Source organism: Larus michahellis, chromosome 3 (assembly GCF_964199755.1).
Source record: "Larus michahellis chromosome 3, bLarMic1.1, whole genome shotgun sequence".
NCBI lineage: Eukaryota > Metazoa > Chordata > Aves > Charadriiformes > Laridae > Larus > Larus michahellis.
The window spans coordinates 68448691-68474480 of NC_133898.1; the positions used below are offsets into that span (position 1 = coordinate 68448691).

At 38.1% G+C, this 25790-nt stretch overlaps 1 protein-coding gene across 2 annotated transcripts; it reads left to right on the forward strand.

The window, feature by feature from the left end:
* Nucleotides 1–3591: 3591 nt before the first annotated feature.
* Nucleotides 3592–12771, forward strand: MTFR2 (mitochondrial fission regulator 2). Of its 2 annotated transcripts, XM_074580651.1 has the most exons (8): nucleotides 3592–3897; nucleotides 4559–4690; nucleotides 5053–5157; nucleotides 5410–5534; nucleotides 7276–7493; nucleotides 8686–8986; nucleotides 11301–11487; nucleotides 12119–12771. In XM_074580651.1, exons 1-8 carry the CDS (start codon nucleotides 3835–3837, stop codon nucleotides 12215–12217), a joined length of 1230 nt encoding a protein of 409 aa, XP_074436752.1. In that variant the 5' UTR covers nucleotides 3592–3834; the 3' UTR covers nucleotides 12218–12771. The 2 variants fall into 2 exon arrangements, with proteins under 2 accessions (XP_074436752.1, XP_074436753.1); XM_074580652.1 differs by lacking the exon at nucleotides 12119–12771 and having other exon boundaries at nucleotides 3636–3897; nucleotides 11301–11740.
* Nucleotides 12772–25790: the final 13019 nt, after the last annotated feature.

Consider the following 25790-nt stretch of genomic DNA (forward strand, 5'->3'; position numbering starts at 1 on the left):
TACAGTTCTTCAGTATTCCACTTTATACAATGTGTAAATTTAAAGTTACAACTCAATGGTAAAAGTTAAGTTAGCAAACAGTGTGAGAAATGAGTCTTACTTCCTTTAGCACTGATTTCTAAATAGTTTTGCTTCTAGTATTCTTGTAGCCAAAGTGCAGAAGGTAGCCTACAGTTGTTTGGTTTTGTTTGGTTGGTTTTTTTTAAAACAAAAACAATACACCCACAAAGTTAGTTGAGTGGTAGGTACACTCTTAACCTACAGAATGTTAAGTATGACAGTAGCATACTTGAATCACTAGAACAATTCTGATACAACAAGGTTACTTAGGTTTTATTTCTCAGACTGCTATATATAGTAAATCTTCGTGTTATATTGAGTTAATAGTTTGCCCCTTAGAATGACATAATGTCTTAAAAAATAGGAAGGGAAAAAAAAAGTTTTGGTAGAAGTGTTTGTATTAAATACATATACAGTGTGTGCCCTCTTACTAGCTTTACTTTTAGAGATTACGTTAACCATCTGCCCTATCGAAATTAAACAATTGAAGGCGGGAAAATGTAGTACTGTCACTAATCCTAACTGTATTTGAGGAAATTGTATTTCAGATTGCACTTGTTTGCCAGCATCTGTGTAGGAAGGGAAATATTTGCCCTCTAGTGGCAGTTAGTAAAGTTCCTGCCTTACGTTCGAGGAAGTTTAGGCAAACTATACCATTGTTGCAAGATCTGCTTCTACGTGTATAATAATCTTTTAATAGCAGCTTGAAATGTAAAACTGATTATTCCTTGAACTTTTTAGCAAAGCTCACACAGACTTTGTGTATATTAAATCAGAAGAAGCAAGAAAAGGAACAAAGCAATAAACTTGGCAGTAGTGTCAAAGTCTGTCCTAATGAAGTTAAATTTAACATCAGTCTGAAACTAGCAAATAGAACCAAGATATACTTGAACTATCATAACCTAAGGACAGATAATCTGTAGCACCTAGGTCAAGTTCAAAGTGGATTGTTGTGGTCTGTGTGTCATAAGGCAAGATAGTTCCTGCATGATGAGGCAGGTGTAAGTTTTCTGCTTCATTTGAATGTCCAAGGAAATCTGTTAGAGATTGCTGTGATAATGGCATTTGATCCTACTGGCCTACCTGTGGGTTAGATCATAAAAATTATTTTTTTCATTATCCTTAATTTCAGTGTAGTTTATTAAAAATGTCACTTGTTGACTACAGAAGACATGATGACAGCCATAAACGCATTTATTTAAAGAAACCTGCTTGAATTAAGATAATCTAGCCAAAGATGCAAGTTGCAGTCTATCAGAGATCTGTAAGAAACAGAAACTGAATGGGAGTTAAGTGTTTTGTGTTTTTTTTTTTTTTTTAAATCCAAAACTAATGCTTCAGTACTTACTAGTTCTTCAACATGAATAGTGAATTTTCACCATTGTGATAAGGAAAAACATGTTTTGAGATTATCATTAGGTGCTACTGAAGTAGTTTTGTGCCTGTTGTGAAAGGGAGTTCAGTGCATTTGGCATTTCTCTCTGAGAAGGTAAACACCATCATTGATGGATCTGTAGGAAGAAAATCCGGGCATTCTGATGGTATAAAATGTTTAACTACATTTTGAGTTCAGTATCTCATTCTGACTCGTTGCTCTCCAGCAATGCAGCACTTTCTGAATCTGCTTCATCTCTCTGTGGTATGGTCATGAAGTTTGAAGTTATCCCTGCATTTTGGAGGAAATCAGACATTCATTTCAGAAGGCAAAAAAAAATAATAATAATCCAGTAGCTGTACTGTTATCGTAGACTCTGTGCACTCATTCAGTTTCTTAGCTTGGAATTAAATCTCACACCATCTTATTTCCTGGAAACAATCAGTAGCATTACCTCAACAGGGGGCAGCTACATATGATTAAAGCTTTCCTGCGTTAGCTTTACTGTGCTGGTGCTTCAAAGGAAGAGCCGTTACCCAGCTTTGATTTACCGCCAGAGGTAAAGGCTGCAGCGTTAAGCCCCGTGTCACTTCTCATGTCACTTCTCCTTTCTTACGGCTGGCCTGTCACAAAAGCCTTTTGTTAAGGAGATCCCACAGTTCCCATGTGTGACTGTTTGGAGTTGTACTTGCTGAATTGAAGCATTTCCCAACTGGCACCTCCAGTTCCAAAGCACCTTGTTACTCGTGGTGGTGTGTTCAGACTCAATTGCCTCAGGTTTGCTGTTGCTTTTGAGACCCTGCCTCTTCCTGGTAGGACGCTGTGGGGTTGTACCCATCCGATGGTGCCAACGTTTTCCCCCTGCTTAGTAAGTAGGTGTTGGAGAAATACATTTTGTTAAGGCAAGTACTGTAGTAGTTTTTCAAAAAGCCCATTAAAAAGTCCTGCCTTTCCCCTCCTCGGCCCCTAAACAGCATAAAGTTGTTTTACCAGTACTATTCCTCCTTCATGTTTGGTATTGGAGAACCAATCCACAGGATGAGCTATGGATAATAGTAACTACAAGAAAAGGCAGTAACAGTTGCAATTGCAACTAAGTGTTGCAGTTAGAGCATTTTGTTTGTTAAGGAACTGTTGCTGAGACACAACCTGTAAATGTGAATAAAGAAAATGTCTAATAATCCAATTCATCTTAATTTCTTGAAAGCTTTGATGAAATTAGTGTTACTGGGAACAGTACAATTAGGTATTTGAAAGAATGTGTAGTTACGAGCAGATAACACACTTAACTGTGTAGATGGAGGAAAAAGATCTCCACATTTCTTCTCTGAATAGAAGCACTCTGTTATTTTGTTACACTACTGTTTTGAAGATTTCATGGTTTCTTAAGCAACACACAGCAGAAATCTTGACAATCAAAATAAAAATCAAATACCCTCTGTTAAGAGTGAGTACAGTATCCAAAGCCAGATATCTTATTTTGAAGTGAGCTCAGTTTGGGCAGGTGCTTGTCAAGTAGTTGGTGCTTTGAGGATACTTTGCGTATTGAAACTCTGCTGCTGTCTTGCTTTTTAATTCTCAGAATGAACTACTTAGAAGTTTACTATGTAGAGGACCTAAAACGTCTTGTTTCAATTGAGCTCCTTAGCATGGACCCATCACAAATCCAGTCATGTCATAGAATGGTTTGGGCTGGAAAGAACCTCAAAGATCATCCAGTTCCAACCCCCCTGCCATGGGCAGGGACACCTCCCGCTAGACCAGTTACTCAAAGCCCCATCCAGCCTGGCCTTGAACACTTCCAGGGATGGGGCATCCACAGCTTCTCCGGGGAACCTGTTCCGGTGCCTCACCACCCTCACAGTAAAGAATTTCTTCCGGACACCTAATCCACCCTCTTCCCGGGCAGCCGGGAATCAGGAGCCCAGGCCCCGTCGCTGCTGGCGGGCACCTTCCCTCCCTCCCGGCCGCCGCGGGTCCGACGAGCATGGCCTGGCACGGCTGCGGCGCGGCGGCATTCAAACCTGCCCCATCCCGATACGCCCCGCGAGCGCCGCCCGCCCTCGCCCTCTTACTGGCTCAGCGCTAAAGAGCGTCTACTTCCTATTGGTGTGATTTCCCTTCTGCCCCCGCCCCTCTTCCTGATTGGCGCTGCCAGGCCGGGCGGCCTCGCGGGGCTGCGGAGCGGCGTCTGCGCCCGCCGGCCGCGGCCTAAGGCAGGGGTTCGGGACGTCCGGCAGGCGGGGGATAAGAGGCGGTCAGCGGGCTCTCCTGCGCCTGCTGGCGGCTCTTGCGGAAGAAGGAGGGAGGGCACCGGTTGCTCCCGGCGGGGTAGGAGTGCCGCGGAGGCTAGCCGGCGGTCGCTCGGTCGCCGTGTCCCTGCAGCGCGCGCAACCGCCATGGCGCTGGTGCTGGATCTCCTCAGGCGGGTGCTGGAGTACTTCGGATGGCCGCCCGACCAGGTGAGACCCCGGGGCGGGGGGAGGCTGTCCCCTGCCCGTGAAGGGAGGGGTGTGTGGGGGGGTGTCTTGTCCGCAGCCGTTGTGACAGTTGCGGGCAGGAGGGGCCGTCACGGCGGAGGCGCCGCGTGCTTGCTGTAGGAGGGGCTCCGCCCTATAGCGGTTTTGTCGGTATGGGAGTGCGGGACTGGTATGATTAGAGATGTTGCCCGCATGTGGGGATTTCGTGGGGTCACTGTCCTGATACAGCCACTCAAGTGGTTCTTTTACCTGAACAGAAGGTGGGGGGGGGGGGGGGAAACAACCCGGTGAGTTTAACTCTTAACGTTTTGCTATTTTAAATGACAAGCTATGCAACGATTCTCAAGTGGCAGTTAGTCCTGTGTTTTCAGAGATGTGGGAGAGGTATTGTGTGGGAAACTGGACCGATTAACACAGCTGCAGCATCAGGGTCTGATGTTACTGTGTGAGTTGATGGGCGACCAGTGATGGGTGTCAATAGCGAGGCATTGCTGCAGCTTGTAGTTCTCAGGAAATTCTTGGTTTATTTATGTGAAATTACTATAAAGTATCTCTAGGAGTACTAGTTTGAGCTGTCCTGGTTATTTTCTGGTTTCATTGTGAGGAGTTCTTGGTTTGGTGTTTTTGTTTTTTTTTTTGACAGGCCATATTTTTGGAAACTCACATATTTGGTAGCAGCATCAGTCATACAATCAGAACATGCTTTCCTTCAGCAATCTCATCAAGAAGGCATTTCCAGCGGTTATGTTCAGTTATAAGGAAGTATCAGTCCAAGGTACATTAGACTTTCTTTACTGATTTTTTTTCCTTGAGGCTTATACACATGGTTACTCAAATGCGTGCTTTTTCTTTTCTCAGTAGCTTAGAATATAGCAGCTATGTCATGTAGCTAGTAACATTCTTTGTTGGCCATTGCGCCACTTCAAAATATACTGGGTTCAGGCTGGGTCTTGGCAGTGTTTTGGAAACTGTGTGGGCCTCTCTGAACTTTCAGCTTGAGAAGAACATTGAAAAGTTAAGTTAACCTAACTGCCTTATATTTAATTATATATAGCACTAAATTATTTAATAACTTTGATTGTAAGAACTGAGGGCTTTGATTTTCCTTCTCAGATTAAAAGCTATTCTTATTTTTAGGTCATATCTGCTTGCCAAAAAAAGGAATATGGATCTACTCGAAGTGTTGTCCGTAGACTTGGGACAATTCTTTCCTTAGAGCCCTACCCAAGACCTTACTTTCAAGTAAGTGGTTTATTGTTATACATGTGCTTCAGCTATTTAAGTTTTCTAGTTTCTTAATTTAGTGATAGCTTTCTTATTCTTTTTAGCTTGTGTAACTCTTGTGTTGCATGCCTTATGCTTACTGTTTTCACCCTGTTTCAGGTGAAGAAATTCACCTGAAGTTCAAAAATTCCTGTTGCTGAGGCAGAGCATTTAGTATATGCTGAATCTCATTTCTCTTCATGTGGTTTTTTGTTGGTTGTTTGTTTTTAGCTTGTTCAAGACCCAAGTCCATTGGGTTATGATGAACAAAGCACAGCTCCAGCTCCTGTAGCTCCGTCACTTGCTGATGTCCTGTGGGTGGCAAATGATGAGGGACAAGCATTTACTAGACTTAGGTAAGTAAAAGTAGAATATATGCATAAAAAGGAGTCATAAAAGTAACTTATGTCTTCCCTTCTTTGTGGTGTATGGTTTTGTGTTTGGTTTTGTTGTTTGTTTTTTTTTTCTTTTCTTTTTTCCTAGCCCTTTCAGGGTTCTAGCTAAACCAACCTTGGAAGCTTTTTCTGGGGGGCAGTTCCTGCTTATGTGAAAATTCTTACTATCCAGAGTATTCTTATCTGAAAGATTTCTGAAATTGAGTCCTCTCTTTTCTCTTCCTAATAACATATCGGATGCATTACTAGTATTTTAATTTGTTTTCACTCACAAAGTAATTTGTGAAAGAGGGAATTTAAAAGAAACTTGTATATTGCAACATACAATAAGATTATTCTTATGTTTATCATTTTAGTTTACAAGCATTTTGGTAAACATTATAAAGGGGAAAACAAGAAAAAAGACTTGAATCTCTCCTTTTGACGTTGATTACTACAGTGCTGTGCACGTAAACCTGGATGGTTGCTTTGATGGAAAGACATAATTTCTTTATTTAAAAAAATTACATTGACTGTAATTTTATAATTATTTCTAGCTTTTACAGAGTGCTAAAGGAAAATATTTTTACAATTATAAAATATTACAAGTACTGTGAAATGACAAATTATCCAGGAATTTGAAGACACCGATAGCATACCAACCCTCCTCGTGGGGGGGGTTCAGCTGTTGAATTATGGAAGATTATTTTTTGCAGTAGCTGTAAAATAGTGGAAGAGTAAGAATATTGTTAAAAGGAACTGCGGCCTGTTTTGTCTTTTGCCCATCTGACTCACAGATCCGTGAAAGTTCATTCTTTTGTTATTTCTATTCTTTTTTCCTCCTCCTCTCCTGGCTCTGTGGGGATACATTGATATCTTTTCCTTCTCAGCCAGTGTGAAAGATCAGAAAGCATTGCTGAAGGTCTGATTTGAAGTAGAAGGATAATTAATGTAAGGGAAAAGGTCTGGGTTTGTTTCAATCAAAACCTAGTGCATTTTGAATAAATTAAAGTAAATTTAATTTCTGTCTTTGTTTCATAATGAAATGCCCATAGTTTGAGTTTACTCTCATTCTGTGTTTTTAAGGTTATTTCTGCAGGCACAGACTTGAAAGAATTTTAAAAATTAAAACCTAAGACTTGTAGCACAACTTTATAATGCAGTCTGACTTCATGTGTAGCTTACAGAAGATGAGGTTCTTGTTCTGTAAGCGTGTATTAAAATTTGTGTTTTTTCTCCAGTATATTTTCTGAAAGATTGCAGCTTCATTGCTGCTTGCAGCGTTCATCTTGCAGAGCTTGATAAATTACTAAAACATGTGAAGCCTAATGAAGAGATCATCATTATTTGACTCTCCCTGCCTTTCGTATCTACTGTTTCAGGTAGGGAGGAGGGAGATACACCTTTATGGTGTCAGTCTAATAGCTATTGAATAATAACAGCTCAATCCTATATTATGACTCTACAGTGTATAATCTATCCCTGAGTAAATTATCTGACAGATTTTTATGATGATCATTCAAGGATCTGCATCATACACGAGCAAAGAGAAACCTAAAAATATTTTTAAGGCTATGAGTAGTTAAAAGTGTAAAGTTTTCGTAGACAGGTTGCAAACTTTGTCTTGCTGAATGACAATAACTTGTTTGGACAGACAGTGAGCAAGTTTTGAGATTTCCATTGCTGGCCGAGCCTTTTGAAACTCTCTTTTGTTGCTTTCTAGGACTGAATTATGGAGAAAAGAAAAAAGTACAGCTTATCGTGACCTACATCCTTCTATAGTTTCAATACAAAATGTTCCAAAAAACAGTACACAAAAATACGGTCTTGTTGATCAAGCAGCACTCCAGAAAATTTCTGCACTTGAAAATGAGCTAACTTTTCTTCGCACTCAGATTGCTGCAATTATTTCAGCGCAAACATTGGGAAGCATTCCATCACGTAAGTCCTTCTGGTTTGAAGCAAACTAGTTTTCCTTCTTGGCTTTAGAGTTCCTTTTCACAGCTTGCCATGTTGATAGATGTAGATCTGATGTTGATAGAGAACATCTCTAATTTCTCTAACTGAAGTTACACCAACAAAATTTACAGATTATAGTATTTTGTTTCTCTTTTCAGTATTTGGCACAGCTTCCCCCACTTCTCTCTTTTTTTTTTTTTTTTAATGGCTTGTTTGCCAATTTTGAATGCAGCTGATTCTAACTGATCTTTGTACTCATTTCCATGTTTGTGAAGGAGTTTAGTAACAACACTATCCATAGTATACCAATTACTGCTTAAGAAAGTTAGACTATTAATTATTCCTTTTGGGTTTTGTACTGTTTCTAACAAGTTATCAAAATAATGGATTAAAAAGTATTCTAAGGAAGTCAGCTTTGGGCTTTAACAAAAACAAGTGCTGCAATAGGTGTGTCTAACAGCCACTAGAGTATCAAAGATTGAAGTTCATATTGGAGACCAACTGTCTTACGGTATTTTTTTTTTTATCTCCCTGTTTCTCCCCACCCCCCAAAAAAAACCCCCAACCAACAAAAAAAAAAACAAACCACATTTGAGGTCTTGATTGTCTTACTTGCACTGTGATTGTTGAAGCATTTGGACTGGTGCAAGGGATTTGTATTCGTGTGCATTGTGTGCAAGGGAACTTAAACAGTTGAGGCACCTCTGTGCTTTGTTTAGGTGTTCTGTTCGCTCTTCTTTTGTCTCTTCTCCATTGCATTCAGTATTGTAGTCTATTTTACATGTTTTTGGGGTTATCTGTTGCTTTTGCTTCATGTGGGTTATTCTGACATTCAAACCATTGAGAATGAACCGTATGTAGTATCAGGCTGCTTTGCTGATTTATCTAGTGCTTAGATTGAAGACACTAATGGAGGAAATCAGGGCAGCACAAGACACATCAGATCCATTATTTCATGTGTTCTGAATCCGTGGCTTTGAAATAATTGTTTTTATTTGTTTTAAATATAATTCTTGTGTGGTATAATGTGTGAGGTGTGTAAGACAGCCCTCTTAAAGCACTTTCTTCTCTTGAATTAAAACTGAGTCATCCTAAACGTTGCTTAATATTGTTAATTGTGAAGGTATACTGACTAAAAATAAAGTCACTATTTTTCTTTTATAATTGCATCCAGAAGCCTTTAAAACATTCAGCACTCCAGATGCATTTTACCCGGTGCCAGCCATGACTTCTACGCCATTGTCCGTGTCTCACAATCACTTGGTAATTCCCTCGCCTCCTCCACTTCCTTCTGGTGTACCATCTGGTGTTGATGCTAGTAATTCGGCAGTTGAACTTATAAAACAACGTCGTGCTGCGAGAAACAGTGTTTCAAATACAGCTGACAGTGCTGATCACCAGAGGACAAAGAATATTCCTAGTATGATGGATGTTTTGAAAGACCTAAACAAAGTTCAGTTGCGAGCTATTGAGAGGTAGGTTGAATTGAATGTGTGTCTGAGTAATCCAAGGCTATGTAAGCATCACAGCACTCAAGTAGCGCCAGAGAACACCAATATGAAACATCATTTAATGACCAGCTACGGCTGCAACTTCTAAGTTCACAGCTTAGAATGTAAGATACTTGTGACATAGCTTTTAGATGCATTTAAAACACGCTGAGTATCACGGCATTTAAAATTAGCCTCCTGCTTTAGTATACAAATCTCGGTGTGGGGTGAGGAGGTGGCTGTGTTGCTGTCTGGCAATCACTTAAGAAGATGCCTACGCAGTCACAGGAAATTGATCAGAACAAACAAACTTTCACTGTGAAGTGGACAAATCCTTGGGGAAACATTGGAAAACTACTGTTAACATACCCAAAGTATTCTGGTCCTAGTTTTGAAGTGTTAAAGAAAATACATGCTGTATCTTTTATTGAAAATGTTTCATAAATTTGTGTTTCAATAGTGCGGTTGGATTATAAATATTTTAATGGTCTACTGTTTCGATGGTAAGCACCGTTGACGTATTACAAAAATGCATTACTAAAGGCTTCAGTAACTGAGTCAGTGTTGCTCTGCTACGCTAGGTGTAATAGAGGTTGTTAGATGTCTTTTCAGAGCTTCTTGAGTTGAAAAAGTATATAAGAACAACTGAGTCTATAATGAATATTTGGAGTTCTTAATATAGGAAGAATATCACTTACTAAAACTTACTGCATTCCTATTTTGGCATTTTCTTAACTGTGAGCTTTATCCCTGAAAATAACAAGCACAAGTCTTGGGCAAATTATCTATGTCCAACTCTGAAGCATATCTTTACCCTTTTGATGACACTTTCACAGTAAATAAAGTAAATATAAAGTGCACGTAGGTAAACTTGTGTGTTTCCTTGTATGTGTTTTCTTCCATATAATTCCATGTACAGTGAATGAAGAAAGTGAAATGTTCAGGTTGACAGTTTTCAGAACCAGCATGTTGAGCAGGGGCACAATTAGTAGGAAGTGGCAGGTGTGCGTCCAAAATGCTTTCTGGATTTAGCAATCTACTTGTATCCTGAAAGCAGAATTTAACTGAAGAGTGAATTTATATTGTTGGAAGGAGTAATACTGATCAAAATTGCTATAATCTTTCAGGCAGTAGTCTGACAGTAGTTTAATGTGTGCACTGTAAAGGGAAGATCTCTGCTCTCAGAAGCTGAGAGCATGAAGATCCCAGTTTCTACCACCTGAGCACCAGCTTACATGTTGGGGAGGTGCTCTAACAGCTTGATTTTATAGGAAGGCTGAACTCAATCCTTTCAGGCTTCATATTAAATAACGTCTACCGTAACTGCCAGACTTTGTGCTCAGTGTTGCCTGTGCATTAATAGGTACAATTCATTGGCCTGGAGATAGTACTTTCCTAGCAAAAGCGTGACTATCTCTAGATTTATTTTTTTCAAATATCTCAGTGGCTAGGAAGCCTTTCTTACGATTTATTTTCTTGGGCTAGTCACTAATTTCTGCATTTATGTTAGATTTTGGGGTGTGGGTGTTGTTTTGATCTTACATTTCTACTATCTTTTGATTTTGAATTTGATAAGAACAGTTTTCTGTAAATGAAAATGCAAACTCTGCTTCTTAATTTTTGCCTATAAAATTTTCATATTTGGATGCTCCAGTGCTCACTTGGAGAGGAAAAACTATCTTTGAAGTCTTTGTGCTGAATCTGATGATAATTTTTTTTTTTTTCATGATGAAACTTGAGTTAGTGTGGTTTATAAATGGGGTTTTATGGTCACCTGGCTGCATATTTGACTTAAAGTGGTGGTTTTCTTTAAATATAATTGCTCTGAGGAATTTTATTCTTTCTTGTGAGACCGTAGAAAGGCATACTGTTCCAAACTTAATGAAGTTGAAATCAAATTAGGTTCACAATGGTTATGAAATATGTTAGTGGGGGATTCCGACTAACATACATTAATATAGCTTACATATGAGGCCTCCTATGAAAATTGCATGCTTTATTTTGTTTATTTTTTTCCTCATTATTTGTTTGCATTATGTTAATACTTTGTGTTGATTTACTGCTGTTTTTCTTTATGGAACAGTATCAAGCTGTATTTTCAAGCTAAGAATATGGCTGACAAAGTTGTTGGGTGTATTTGTATTTGTCCTATTTGGTGAATTGCCACAAAATAACAGCAGCATTATTAGTGTAATCAAGGATTTATAGTGTAGTATGTATACAGAAGTTGTGTGTCTGGATTTTGGATCACTCAGCAAAGGATTAAGGGCAGGAGACAATAATTTTCTTTTTTTTGTAGGTCACCTGGAGGTACTCCTCTTTCCAGACCCAAAAAGAGGCAAAGTTCAGATTGGGATCCAGTTGCTCTACTAACTCATGCACTAAAGCAGAAATTTGCACATAAAAATGATGATGAAGATGATTCCCTGGACAAAGAAAATCAATCTTTTGATAGCTCCCCATTTTCTAGTCCAGAGGTGCCATTGGTATGTTTTTATATAAGAATCTGGTTTTATGTTATTGAAGAGACACTTTTAAGTGTTTTCATGGATAGTTGCAGGGTTTTTATGAGTCTACAACTTTTCTGCAACATCTTTAAGCCATCAGCCTAGGCAGTTGCTTTTTTTAAGTACTGATCAGGGCAGAGAACTTCAAAGATTAATTATTTTGGGTGGTTTTAGACTGGTAAATACACTTGTAGATGTGCCAAGAGGAAAAATTTAGAAGGCTGACCTTAAAAATTTAGCTCATAGTTGATGGAACTGTGGACATTTGCTTGATGGTAACAGGCAGGTATCCATGCATAGAAACTGGGTGTCTAGTTAGTAAAACTACTTATTGGCCAACTTGTATTTTGGATGCTGCGCAGCATTGCATTGCATAGCTGATCTACCTAATTCTAGATACAAAGATGAAAGTTAGATCCTGGAACAGCTTGATTATGGAACAGCTTTTGTTCTAGGATCTAACAGCGGAATTATAAAGTCCTGGAAGAGACACTGCTGAAGGCCAGCACGTTAAAAGAAGCATAACAACTCTTCCAAACTCTCTTTATTGTAAACATCTCATTCGGTTGTCTTGGGTATAATTTTGTTTAATTCCCTCCCTGCTCCCCAGGTTGGACATTGCAGTCTGAAGCCAAATGCAAAATCTAGCCTTTTAACAACTGATGAAGTTAAACAGGTATCAACGTGGAAAGTGAGAGCTCATATTTAACTGATGGAGACTTCTGAGGGAACTTCATAGTGTGTATAAGTGGCAGGTCCACTCTGAAACTGCTGTAAGGTGCTGTAATGTTTTCCAGAATGTGTCTTTCCTATGCTGTTGAAGTTTGGGCTGTAGGGTTGGTAAAACTGCCTCTTCCTTCTTAGTTTTCCAGCAGCCAAACTCGTGAATGTGATGCACACAACCAAGAAGAAAAAAAAAAAAAAAAAAAAAAAGAAAAAGATTTTTATCGCTATGGAGCGGTGTGTCTGAAACCTGGGAAACACAGGAAACAAGTGCGTGTGGAAGAAAAATAATTATTGGTGTGGCAGCTGAGGTGTGCACCCTGTTTGCACTTCAGTGTAAATAATGAGAAAGTGTAAACTTTTTGTTAGTGTTATATATAATATGGGGGAGTTGTTCCGAGATAAAAAAGACCTTGTAGAGAGATCTGCTAGCACATAGTCTAAATTCCATATGTAAATAAACATTAACTCCCTCCTTGTCTTCTCCATATGAAGTTTTGTTCACAAGAGTTTATAAAATAAAATTTTCTTTATAACATAGATGTGTGTGGTAGTGGCATTTTGTGTTGCAGACTAACTTTTGTGTATCTTAAGAGCTGACCATATTAAACAACTTCCTAAATAAATTGTGTTACCTAAAATTACAGTAGAGCTTACATTTCTTCCTGCCAGAGTACTTGATGGAGTCCCTTATTTACAATTTATTATGATGCACTGCTTACAATAGCTGCCTTCACTTAATCTTTTGTCTAATGAGCCTGATGTATAAAACCAAAGTCCTATCACTTAGACTGTGGACTGTGTCCCTTGTATATCCTGTGTGTCTTCCGTTTCCTTTGCCTGCATAGAGAGAGTAGATTGGCAGCTGGATGCCCTCTTGCTGCCGAATCTTATTTGCACAGTTGTAAGAAATTACTGTGCAAATCCCATACTTCTGTTTTAATTTTAAAAGTTATCGTTTGACTAAAACTGGAGCTTAAGTGACTTGCTATTTTATGCTTCTAAGATCATGTCTTCTAGAAGTTTTTTTTACTGAATTTAGTAGTTGTTGAACTTTATCATGTTCTCCCATTCCTCTTTCGTAACAGTTTGACTTTCCCTTTCATTCCACTTTAAAAATACACATTTGCTGCATTCTCTACTTAAACTTGACAACTGCTATGAGATCCATAAGAATAGCCAGCTTGGCCTTCTACTTTGCAGTCTTACCCTCTTCTATCAAAGCTCCCCATTGTCTTTTGTCTCCTGCGCTGGTCTCTGATGCAGCAGGGAGCAACAGTGAAGGAAGTCCAGGCAGTGCCTGCAGAAAAGGATATGAAGGCAGGTGAGCCCTGGTGCACTTAAAGCCTATGAATCGGCCCCTCTTGCTTGGTGTCTGCAATGTGATGAGGTGGAGCAAGTTATCTCCTGTGTCATATCAGCATTCATAGATCCAGGGAATCTTAGAGCCTGTGGCCATTCTGTTGTGACTGAAAACATGAAGATGGAATTCTTGCTGTGCGAGACTGAATTAATCTGTAAAGCCCTGGATTAAGTAGTCTCTGTCTCCTGCTTTAGTTTTATGTGACCAGCAGTTTCTTTTCTTCAGGAAGAACTATTGTTTGGAATCCTTTTGTGTGTGTTTTTTTTCTGTTCTCTCCCGGTTCTTCATTTAACTGCAGATTTGGCCTACAAGAAAATTTTGCAGTGGAATTTTGAATTTGAAAGTGTCTTTTCATTTTGGAAGGGAATTCTCTTAGAAATTTCTTTTACTTCTTAAACCAAGGATCTAGTGTCGGACTACGGAAGCATCTGCAAATTTTAGTGAGTGTGTGACCCTTCAGGTTTTTGGCTACTGTCTCTGATTTTTGTGTCAAAGTCTGATATGAATTTTGTGGTAACGGAGTTTGTATAGCTGATCCACTTCCTTGGGAGGGAAATGTGATTCCCCCCCCTCCCCCAACCATGTACCACCTACATATGTTAAGAGAACAGATTCTTTTGGTTTATGCAGTTCCAGATGTAAATTAGGTTAGGCATTGAGCCCTGGTATACCTTGAGAAGTCTGTGGGAGGCATCTAGTTACATCTAAAATTTTCAATATTAAGTTGTAGAACGTAGACAGGGATCTGTAGTAATGCAAAGGTTAGTACCCACTGCAGAGGAGATTTTTCTCCCTTTCAGAACTAATGGAAACTTAGCTTTGTCATGCTATTTTCTTCTGAATAAAATGTCTGTATCAACAACTTGGAGAACCTCAAGTCGCTTCCAATGTTACACATACCTACCAAGCATCCGTGCCCTGTTTACCTACAAATAACCTTGTTTACAAGAGGTCCTTGGCTGAATTGCACAATGGCAATACAACTTGTAGAGATGTGGCAGTGATATGGGGGGGATGAAGAGACTCAAGAAAATCAGGGCTCTAGTGGTCTGCTGGAATAATCTTGTCAAATGATGTGCCTTCTTGTCATTAAAGAAGTCTGGAAAACTTATTTTCCTGCCATTCCTGGTGAAGTTTTGGGTAGGATTTCTTCTTCGGGAGTTGCTGGGGAGGTCTCTGGAATGAAAGTTGCGTGGTGTTTGGTTTTTTTTAATTGATTAAATTGGAAACAAGAATAAATGCTTCAAATATTTTGAGTTAATAAGGCTATAAGGGAAAGTATAAAGTGGTTGTTTAAGAGCACTCTTAAAGTTTTTTTCCCTGGGAAACTCTAAGAGATTTGAGTTCTCTATCAGTGATCTTCCCATTACAAGGAGACTAATAAATACAATTACCTGAACTGTTGGACTATCGCTGTTTGCTGACAAAGTCCCATAAAACACAAGAGCTGTCCAGTTACTCACCGCTTGTGAGGAGCAACCGATAGATAATCCATCGTCTCTCTGTGTAGGTACAGAGATTTTGGGGAAAGGCACAGCAGAGAATATGCAACAATATTTAATTCCATTGAATTGAATCTATTCCTCTATTGAATTCAATTCTATTGAATTGAATGTATTCCTCAATCTATTCCTCTTTTCACAAATTAGAAGTGAAAATCTGATGCTTATATTGCCCTCAGTCAATGGCATGATTTGATTTAGTAACTTTCATTTATTTTAAGATACAAGTCCTTTCTACAATTCTAAGTGAGAAAATGCAGCTTTTTTTTCCTGAATAGCATTGTCTTCAATATTAGTGTGAACATTTTTGTTTTTCTCTTGGGTATGTATATTCATGACACTTAACACATTTGGCATCGAGAATGTTCTGCTATGTAAAAGATTGTCTTTTGTGTAGTTTCACTGGCATTTGTGAAGAATAGCTTGATAACACTTTTATTTGTTTAGACGTTATGATTATATAATCTAATTTCTTTTATAAGTAGAAACAATTCATGGTATTCTTCACTGTAGTGTATTAGCAGCTTATTTTAAAATCACTATTAGAATAAGTTACCCAATATTCAAAAGCAGGTGGAATGTCTCAGTATTTGTGCTAAGCTCCGATGTGGAGCAGCGGTTCCTTTAGGAATTTGATGCAGCTTTGAAGGTTTGCTGATTCTCTTAAAGTTTTAATGACAAACCTCTAGAATTTGAAAACTGATAGTGACCAAAACTGTAAAACCGAGCAGAATTTTACATATACGTATTTACTTTATCCTGCTTTATATTCTTTGTTTTTCAGTGCTAGCACCTGCCATCTCATAAACTTCTGCTCACGTGTCAGCTCACAGGCTGTTCTTTTCCCTTATACCTTGTTTGGGAGAACTATTGCCGGATACAGAAAATGATTCTTGAAACTTCCTTGAAGTGTTAGTCTAGGCATTAATTACCAAATTCTTTCAAAGTGCCTGTAAGTAAACTTTCATAACTCAATTTGTAGAGTCTAAATGGTAGCCAGAAGAGATTTACAAGGCAGTTAATAATTATCAGGGCACTAACTCCTGCTAAAATACCTGCTTTTGTGGTTTTATTTGAGGCTTTAAAATACTGAACTGATTCTGTCTCTGAAGGTGTTTTGAAAGGACATACTATCCTTTCTCAGTTTCATTTTGCAGCTTATACTTTTGTTAATTTTTCCTTGCAAAACTGTTTTGAAAATCTTTGTTGTGGATAAAATTTACACAAGGTGGATAAGTGCTTTTAATTTGGTTGTATCTTTGCAGTACTTACATAATTAAGTATAACTTAATAGTGAAGCTGTTGTATTGTTTCTTCGATAAATGTACTCATTTTTTTCCTTTCTTGCCTTACTGCTTGTATGCAGCGTCTTATGTTTTGTATAATTGATATATTGCAGTTCTGTTCCATTTGGTTATTTCACCAGCCTCTCTTGTCTCAATATTTCTTCCTCTGTTGGTGTAGTCAGACTCTCTTGGTCACTATCTCCTTCAAGATTCCTTCAAGGATTATTAAGAGAGAATATTAATCCTCAGGGGATAAAAGAAATGGGTTAAAAAGAAGAGAGGAGGTATTACAATAAAGCACAGTTGAACCATCTGGTTTGTCAGCAAGTCCCCTGGCCTTGATTAACAAATGTTAGTTCTGTCTCTGAGAAACTGGAAGTAAGTAAATTCCACAGTGGGATATGGGAGCTTCCCTCAGAGAAACTCAGTGTACTTTAAATGGTCCAATTTCATTTCCAAGATTTGTACGGGAAGCATATAGCTTGACTAGAAGGAACAGGATACCTGTTGAAAATCGCCATTGTATGAAGAGGGAAAATTTTCATTATTTTTAGAAATACTTTGTTGAAGTACAAAGCTGAAGTTACTATAAACAGTATAGCAAAAAAGGGCAGGTATTGGATAGTAAGTATAGAAGAGATTTTGTAAGGAAAGGAGGAATCTTGTAAAGTCATAAAAGATAATGCATGTGTTGTAAGAAAAACTTGAGTTATGTTTAAAAAAAACAAACAAAACCCAACCAAACAAAAACTCAAAGTCATGAATTAATGTTTGCATCTGTAGAAATAATTCTGCTTTTGTTTCTTGCAGTTTGATTGACAAATGTGAAAGACACAATCTGGAAGGGTCTTTCACGAGCTTTTTCCTCTCTTGTTTGCAAGGGTTTCAGTGGTTTATAATGATGTAGATCATGCTCCATAGTTACACTTTGGACCAGTTCATTTAGGGGCCCACTGTCTAACCGCTGTGATAGTTTTAAAAATACCTAAATTATGTTGTGGCCAAAGGCTGTCCTTCTACTTGGGAGGTACTTCGTCCATTTCAGTATTATTTGCCCACATTTCTTATAAATTCTTTTGCTTCAGAAATATTTTCTCTCATTAATACCAATCACTGACAGAAATAATTCCTATTTATTATCAGCTTTCAATGTACTTTTTATATCTATAACTATTTGTCAAATAAATGTTTTGCCTGTCCATCTGTGGACACGGATTAATGAAATAGCTTTCTATACGATAACTGATACTAACCCAAATGTCCCTGTTATTTAATTTATGTTGGGACATCTCAATTTTTAAGTGACATGTAAATGATCTTGGCATGTGCTTAACAGAACAAGAAGGAAATAACTGAAAGTCACTTAATTGTGAATATAAATCCTAATCCATTCAGATGTATATGGAAGCCCCTAAAGTAGATGTTTGAACTTGCCACCCTAACAAAAAATTAAGATTCCAAAATCTTCTGTGTTGCTGAAGAGATCTTTTTCTTTACATGTTTTGTACTTGGAGATTGGAATAGTAGTTTCATTGCAGTATCACAACTTTACTCTCTTTTATCTAGCTATTATTTAGCTAATTAGCTGAGAGATTTTTGATTGTGCTAGACATTAGTTTCCATGGTGTTCTCTGTTTAGAGGATTAGTTCTAATAAGCAATTTTAATAATCAAAAGGCCCTTCTTTTGACATTCATTATTTTCCCCAATAATCCGGTCAGCAGGATCTCTCCTCCTGCAATGGGAATTTGATTACTTTTTTATGCATGTTGAGAGAAAAACAATGTGGTGCTTTTGTTCCAGCTATGTTTCTAGTCCTCTTTACATTTTAATTTCTGCTTACATTTTTATTCAGGCTATTTGCCTGGAGGGCTGAAGGAGACTTTTAAAGGCAGATTATTTACGTATGTGAGCAGGAGTGTTTAGACTCTCATTTGGATTGTTACTGGGATGGAAGTATTCATACCTCTTGTTTGAGCCTAATTTAGGCTTTTAATTTCAATGGATCAGAGAACCAAAAGCAGGAGCCTAAATTCCCTCTTCAGGAAACAGAGAGGTAGCAGCACAGTGTGCAGGGGTGGCATTGGCACTGGTTGCTGCAAACCCCTAATCAGCAAAAAAAGTCTTAGAATAAAATATATTTGAAAATAATTGATATAAAGGGCCGATAAATTCTGCAGATGAACTGCATGTATTTAACCACCAGAGAGCAGTGTTATATCAGATCTATGCTGCAAATCTGAAAAGTAATTTTGCTTTGTCTAATAGCAAAATTTTAATTCCTTTATATTTTTGTCTTTTTAGTGGTACTTACTAAACTGTAGAGGTATGCATTTCTAAGTTACTAGTGTTATATATATTTATGTGTATTTGGCTTAGTAAAAAGTCAACACCAGGCTAATTTATTCTCTTACCTGCAAAATAAATCTGCGACTCAATTTGCTTGAACATTTAACATCTAGGAGAACAGACAAAAGATTTTGTGGTGAGTTGGAGAAGAGCTTCATCTGGCAGTGAGGTTTTCCAGAAGAATTATTCTCTCATATCCCACTTAAAATGACTGTTGGAGAAAATTTCTGTTTGTGGTGCAATACACACATAATGAGCGTTCCCACGGAATTGTAGGCATTTGTGTAAATAACTTTTAGGTTATACAAGTGAAAATATACTGCTGCTTGCTGATTAAAAGTCAAAGTGACCATCTGGCATAAAAATTCACATTTTTCTTTCAGGTAAAAGATTATACTCTGCTCCTGTAAGCGTATGTATTTTTTGCTCTTCACGTGTAAACAATGACTTGAATGTGTTTAGGTGCATTCATAAAGCTGAGTAGGTTACATTTGCAGGGTTGGGCGAGGTTCATCCTTCAGTAACGCTTCTGCATAGCCATCGACTTCAGTTGAGCTGTCGGAGTGGAACTAAAGGCAGCGTTTGGCTACGTATTTTAAAGAAGGAATATCTTACCCACCATGTCACCTTGAACTGTGGAGAAGTTTTACATTTAAGATCTCTGTTCCTGCCATCTGTGCTTCCTCTTTAGTATTCTGTGTTTTACTTAATGGTGAAAGTTAAACTAGATTGATTGTTCCTGTTTCTCTGTTTTACTTTCTAGTTCTTACGCCGTAACCCAGCAGCTGTATATGCTGGGAGGCAGTTGCCACTGAGCAGCAGCTGCTGGTATAACAGAGGAGTAGGAAGAAATTCAAAGTAAGCTTAGTTTTAGTTTCTTCACATGTTATTGTTGCTTTACAGTTGTTTGATGCATTGTCACCTTATAGTTTACAGCCTGTGAGTATTTGTTTTGTTCTTTGATAGTGAGAGCTGTAGGAATCTGTGTTAAAAGGTTTGAAATAGCAGTATGCATCAGCGAGGCCGGTTGTGTGCTCTTCTGATGAAGTGAGGGGTTTTTTGTCCTTTAGAATACTGCTTTTTTGTACGTATATTCTGTTGTTTCTTATTTAATTTTGTCTGGCTGGTATTTCAGTCGTCTTTTTCCATTACACTTTTCTGGTAGGTGTATTGCTTGACTTATAGACCACGTTTGACCGTCATCTGTTGGGGCGGGCTTGATAAGCCAGGCTGTTTTTGTTGTGCTCTTCCCTTGCTTTTGAGGAAGTGTTTCTGAATAGAGGTCAAGCTCAATCTTCTTGTTTTTAATTTTGTTAAGGTAGGAGCTGCCTTACCAGCATGTACAGTGGGAAAGTAATTTGAAAGTCAGTATTTTGTGATAGTAAAAATAGCTACTTTGAAGTTGGGCTTCGATTTGACTCAGGTGAAATGCAGACTTTACCAACAACCCCTGCTCCTTATCTGCCCATTTGACCACTCAAATGTTTTTCGTCTTGTTGTGTTTGTTTCTTATGACTTCTGTTCCTCTCATATGTACTGTCTGCACATATGTGAATTATGTTAAGGTTTTACTTGCTATGTTTCTGCAGGATCTCTTTTTTTTTTTTTTAAACTTGTAGTAATTCTTCAGTCCCATTGTTTCTCAGTAGTGGAAAAGTACTCCGAAAAGTAGCCTTTTCTTTAAAATTTGAAGAGTATACTGTATTTAGTATGTTAGAACAATGAGGCTGCTAGTGAGACTGATCTCTACCAAATAATCTACTCTATAACCTAGGGTCACTGGTACCATGATTTTTAAAATTGAGTTAGAATTTTGAGGTCACAAATAAAAGAAAGAAATATTAACATATAGTGAGCTAAATAAACAGAATTCAGGAGAACCCGATTCATGCTTTGTAAGCTCTTGGTGCTGTTGCTAGGAGAAAAGCATGTTAACAGTTCTCTAAGCTAGTAGTTGCCTGGGGAACCCGCAGAAACTTGCGCTATTTCTACACATCTGTACAAACCCACAGACAATCTTTTTCTTCCCTGTGCTTCCCCTTTCCCCACCTCTCTGGCATAATAAAAGCCATGGATGAAGGAGGTTGCATCTTGATGGTGGAACTGAGTCCTTTCTCATTCTGCAGCATACAGGTGTCCCTTACAGTAAAGACCCAGTAGCTTTGAAGAAAATGGTGTGTGGCCAGACCTTGACTGAGCGCAATAACCGTGAATCGTTGACCTGATACGAGTTGAGGATCATGAACGTCACACCTGGTAGTGGTCACTGGCACTTCCATTTGGAAATTGTTGCTGTTGTGTTGCTTAAACAAGAATCAAAGTCTCATGAATTGGATAGTTTTTGGGAAAAGTGAAAAGTTTACTTCAAGAAAAGCAGGATCATTAATTACTACTAAAGTAATTCTCTAATGGAGGAATAAGTTAAATTCTGCTTGCTAGAAAAAGCTTTAAACTGAGGATGGTTAAGGAATTTGAATCTGCAAGTTGTAAAGAAGTTGACCAAAGGACATATCTGGTCTTTAATATTCACTTTGAATAAACCTTAAAGTAATACAGGAATTCAGAAAATTATTGTGACATCTAAGTTTTCTGTCTAAGGAAAGTGGGGTAAACCAGGTGACTATAGGTCAATTAGCATGTATTAATTCTAGGCAAAAAATCTGTGTGATGGGATCCTATTGCGTATTTTTAAATACTTGGATAACAGGGGTGATCTTATGTGACTTTATTGGAAAGCAGAACTTCTAAATCATCTTTGACAAAAATAGCCGTATTGGAAGAGTGTAAATTAAAATATAGCATTCATATTATCCAAAAAGTATATGTTAAATGGATGTAGAACTGATTAACTAGCAGATAATAGTAATCATTGAAAGGAAGTATTTCTACTAAGGTTATAGGGAATGGTTCTAGGTTAATGCAGTTTCATATTTTTATTAATGAAATAAGTGATGAAATTTGTGGATCATTAAAAACAGAAATTACATTGTGAGAAATAATGAAGATGGGAATGATGGCACAAAGCCATAATGATAATGCCATAGTAAGTTAGGTCTTCAGAAACAGAGTATATTCTCATACAGTCTGTTGGAAAACTATAATGGAGTTTTGTTCGAATTTATAGGTTTTGCCGCTGTATTCTTTCAGAAATGGAAAATCTGTTTTCAGTGACCTGATTTGTCTGAATGCATGAAGAGGGGGAAAAAAAAAAGAGGTATGAAAAGCCTCTTTCTCTGACAGAGAGAAGCGTAATACTAACCAGTGGCAGGAAGTGAAAACTAAAATAATTTAAATGAGAGTGTGTTTCAATGATGAACATGACATCCATGGTGGGAAGTGGTGACTCTTTCTTACTTATTTCTTCTCTGTAGTAGAACCCAAAGCCAGTTCTACAGTGAACCAACTATGGAATGAAACAAACAAACAAAACCCTCCTATGGCTTCTGATATCTAGGTGATCAAGGCTTATTAGATGTGAAAGCTCAGGTCTCCGATATATGAAACGGTTAGGGGAGCTTTCTACAAGATTTTTCTTGGCTGAGTTACCTTTTGACAATGGTGCCTTCCTTCTTTCTCACTTACATTATTTTCTGCAGAGCAGTTTTAAGGTTTGTTTATTTTCTGATGTATTTATCACGTGTTGTCTTGCAGAGACCACTTCTTACTAAAGATATTAAATCTTTTACATTTCAAAAGTACTTTTAGTTTCACAGCAGGAGGAGTCTGTGTTACTCTTGAAGGTGCAAATTCCTTGCTGATATTCAAGCTTTAAGAAGACTCTATGCTATCATGGATCTCAGTAAAATTTAAGTTTGTAGAAGTGCTGTGCCAGCTGAAAACCGACATCTGCATTATTATATAAGATGTCCCTGAGAGTAATATAACACCCACAGGCAAAACTTGAAGCTGTCAAATAACTCAAGAGTGATGATGTAAGTTCCCCCCTTAAATTAATGTCACTGATGTACCAGAAAGAAAGAACTGCAGTTGGCTTGGTGAAGGAGTAAACTCTTTCCCCCCCAAAACCCGGTAGAATGTACAGTTTCTTCTAAGGTACTTCTTAGAGCTGATCAGTTGACTTTTTCCACAAAACTGTAGAAGTTTAGCTTCTTTATCGTTAAAGTAAATGCTCTCCTTTCACATCTAGCTCTCTACAGGACCTGTGGAAATTTTCTTCTTGAGCTTTGAAATAACACGAATCTGTTACTAAATTATTTGTATTGTGAAGACTTGTGGTAGGAGCAGCGTTGGTGTCCCTTGTGGGGCCCTGGTCTAGAACTAGAGCGCTCCAAAGTGTAACCACAGTGCAAATAAATAAAGTCCACCTTTAGCTAGCATTACATGTACAATGTGACTGTTGAGTGGTAACAGTCAAAATGCCAGGTGATTTTGTTAGCAGTTTATATTTCAAAGCCTGCAAACATGTAGGCCTCTGTAGTGGAACTGTTCAGAAGGAAAATGAGGGCTGTTGGTAATGTGAGGTTATATTGTGATACGTTTGGGTCTCAGGCAGATGGAGGATTTGGCAAAAAAGACAGCTGAAGTTCAGACACTTTTCCTACACTCCTTCCTAAGCAAACGTTAATCGTAATATTTTTAACTAAACTATGAGTCCTTAAAACTGGGAAACCGAACTGTATACAATAGTCTCCTAAAAAAAAATTAGGTTTCATACTGTTGTAAAACATGCTTAATAAGAAGTGTGACAGGAACTGAAGCTGACCTGAGACTTGGGAAAACGTTTCTCTTGAAATCAAAAAGCCAGGTTTTATTAAAATAAAACCTCCATAGTTTTAACTAGGCGAAATTCAGAAATGACCAAGGAAGACAGAAAATAAAAAGAGGGTTGGAAGTAACTCTTCATCCTCTGTTGTGTCCTTGCACACGAGTGCTTGCTTCCACTTAACTCGGTACCTTTCTGAGTTGTGGCGAAGTCTCTTAGGCCCCTCTCACGTCTAGGTGACAGCAAAGCCTCGCTAGAATTTTTACTTGCTGCGTTCTCCAAGTGAGCTGTGAGCTTCTTGCTATGGCTCTCTTGCACAAAATACCCTGCAATCTTCAACCTTTCTCTCTTCCAGCTCAATCCAGAGCATTTCAGGGAAGGAAGAATTCTGCCTTTCTTTTGGGGGCGAGGGCAAGCCACTCCACTCTTTAAAGTATGTATGTAATGTATGATTTGGAACATACTAAATAAATACCATACTTCCCCAAAGTAAATTGTTGTTGTCTTGCTTATGACTAGTTGGTATCTTTGAGAAGTTGATCATAATAAGGTGAGCAGGGGGCAAGAGATTCAAGAAGGTAAAAATGGGGGCTTGGTGATCAGTTTTAGTCATCTCCAGCTGTGACTCCTGAGACAGAGAGCACCAAGGAATTGCGAGGGTTGACTGCAGAAGGAAGTAGACTATGCAGCTCATCCAGGTTTCTTCCCTTCAGTCCACAAATACCTTCAGGTAACGTAATTAGTGTATGTGTGTTATCTTTGGATCTACCGTGAAGGTAAACGTAGAAAGTGTATTTGCTATGTTAGAACTTTTGTATGCACCTTTATACGCTTAAAGCAAACAAGGTACCAATGTCAGTTAGCTGTTTTGAGTAGCTGAAGTACCCATCCAACTTCACTTATTTAATTATGTTTATTAGTTTGTTTAGTATCTGTCTCTACATAGGCAGTCTTCAGGTAGCAGCATTGTTGAGGAAGGACTCCCTTTAATGTGGGAGTCCGGGCAGTTAGCATACACAGGTGCATGCGTCTTCATTAGGCCTTAGTGCTGATAAAAGGTGCTTCAAAGCGCATGGTGAATAGGGCCAATCCTCAAAGTTGCTTGCAGGAATGGTAGAACTGCTGGTGTTGACTTTTCTGCTACATTGAGGGGAAATGTGTTGTGCATAGGTACCATAGAAGGCCGTGGCAATGGCCTGAAGTACTTGTCATATACGTGGAACCTCGTCCCAGAAAAACAGTACATTTTAAACAAAGTCATTCCACTTGTGTTTTGGGCTCTCAGATGATGATACTAATGGTTTTTTTCCCCTCCTTCTAAAGATTTAATTGAAATATATTTCTCCAATGCAAAACATGAAAGATCCAAAAGAGTCATCTTTGGGACAATAGTTTATCATTCTTGTTAAATCTGTCTCTGAATCGACTGTATGTTTCAGTACTTCCTATTTTCTTTGGATTTTGATTGCCTGAAGCTCTGAGCTTGTCTCCAGATGCTGATAGGTCGTGTTATAGAAATAAGGCATGTGTAGGGGTAGCTCTAGATTTTTCTTTTTGGTAGCTATATTTTTTTAATAAATACGCTTATGTATGAGGTAAGCTCATAGGAATCCTCTGCACACACGAATAAAAACTCTGGATTTGGAATGTAACAGCTGCTGACCTGCATGGATAGGTCATGAAAGCGTCATTCTAAACAAAAGGTTGATTTAAGTCTTAAAGTATGTTTAGTCCAAGATTAAGATTTTACTAATATTTGGTTGTAACTTTGAATTTTCTCTTTGTTCATACAAATGTTCAGTCTTCTTTTAATTTTTGCTATGTGGTTAAAGATTAATGTATTCTTGTGGCAGCAACTTCCACATGTATTGCTTTACTTTGTTTTACCTGTGTTTTGATTCAGGGAAAACAAAAGCTCGCAATTTGCCCAAATGTTAATTATCTTACAGGTGGTACCGATGAAGCTACAGTCTTTTTATCCCCTGTCTTTCCTTTCTGGAGTTTTTTTTTGTGATTCAAATAGCTTTTTGCCACACTGCTTTGCACTTCCCACTCTTGTACTTGCACTTTCTAGAGAGGGGTGATTAGTATGAAAATTAAGGCATAGAATTTATCTCTGGGTGGTAGGGAGAGGTGGAGATAATAGTACAACTCTTCATTATCCCTGTTTGTGTGAATTCTAATACTCCATTTTAGTTACAACTCCTTATGACACCCAGGTCCCCTTCCTAATCTAGTACAATAATTTAGAGCCCTGTAGGGTATAGGATTCAACTCTTCTCTCTAAAGTGTATTACCATAAAATGGTCTGACATGAAATTCATCTGCTGTTGTGAT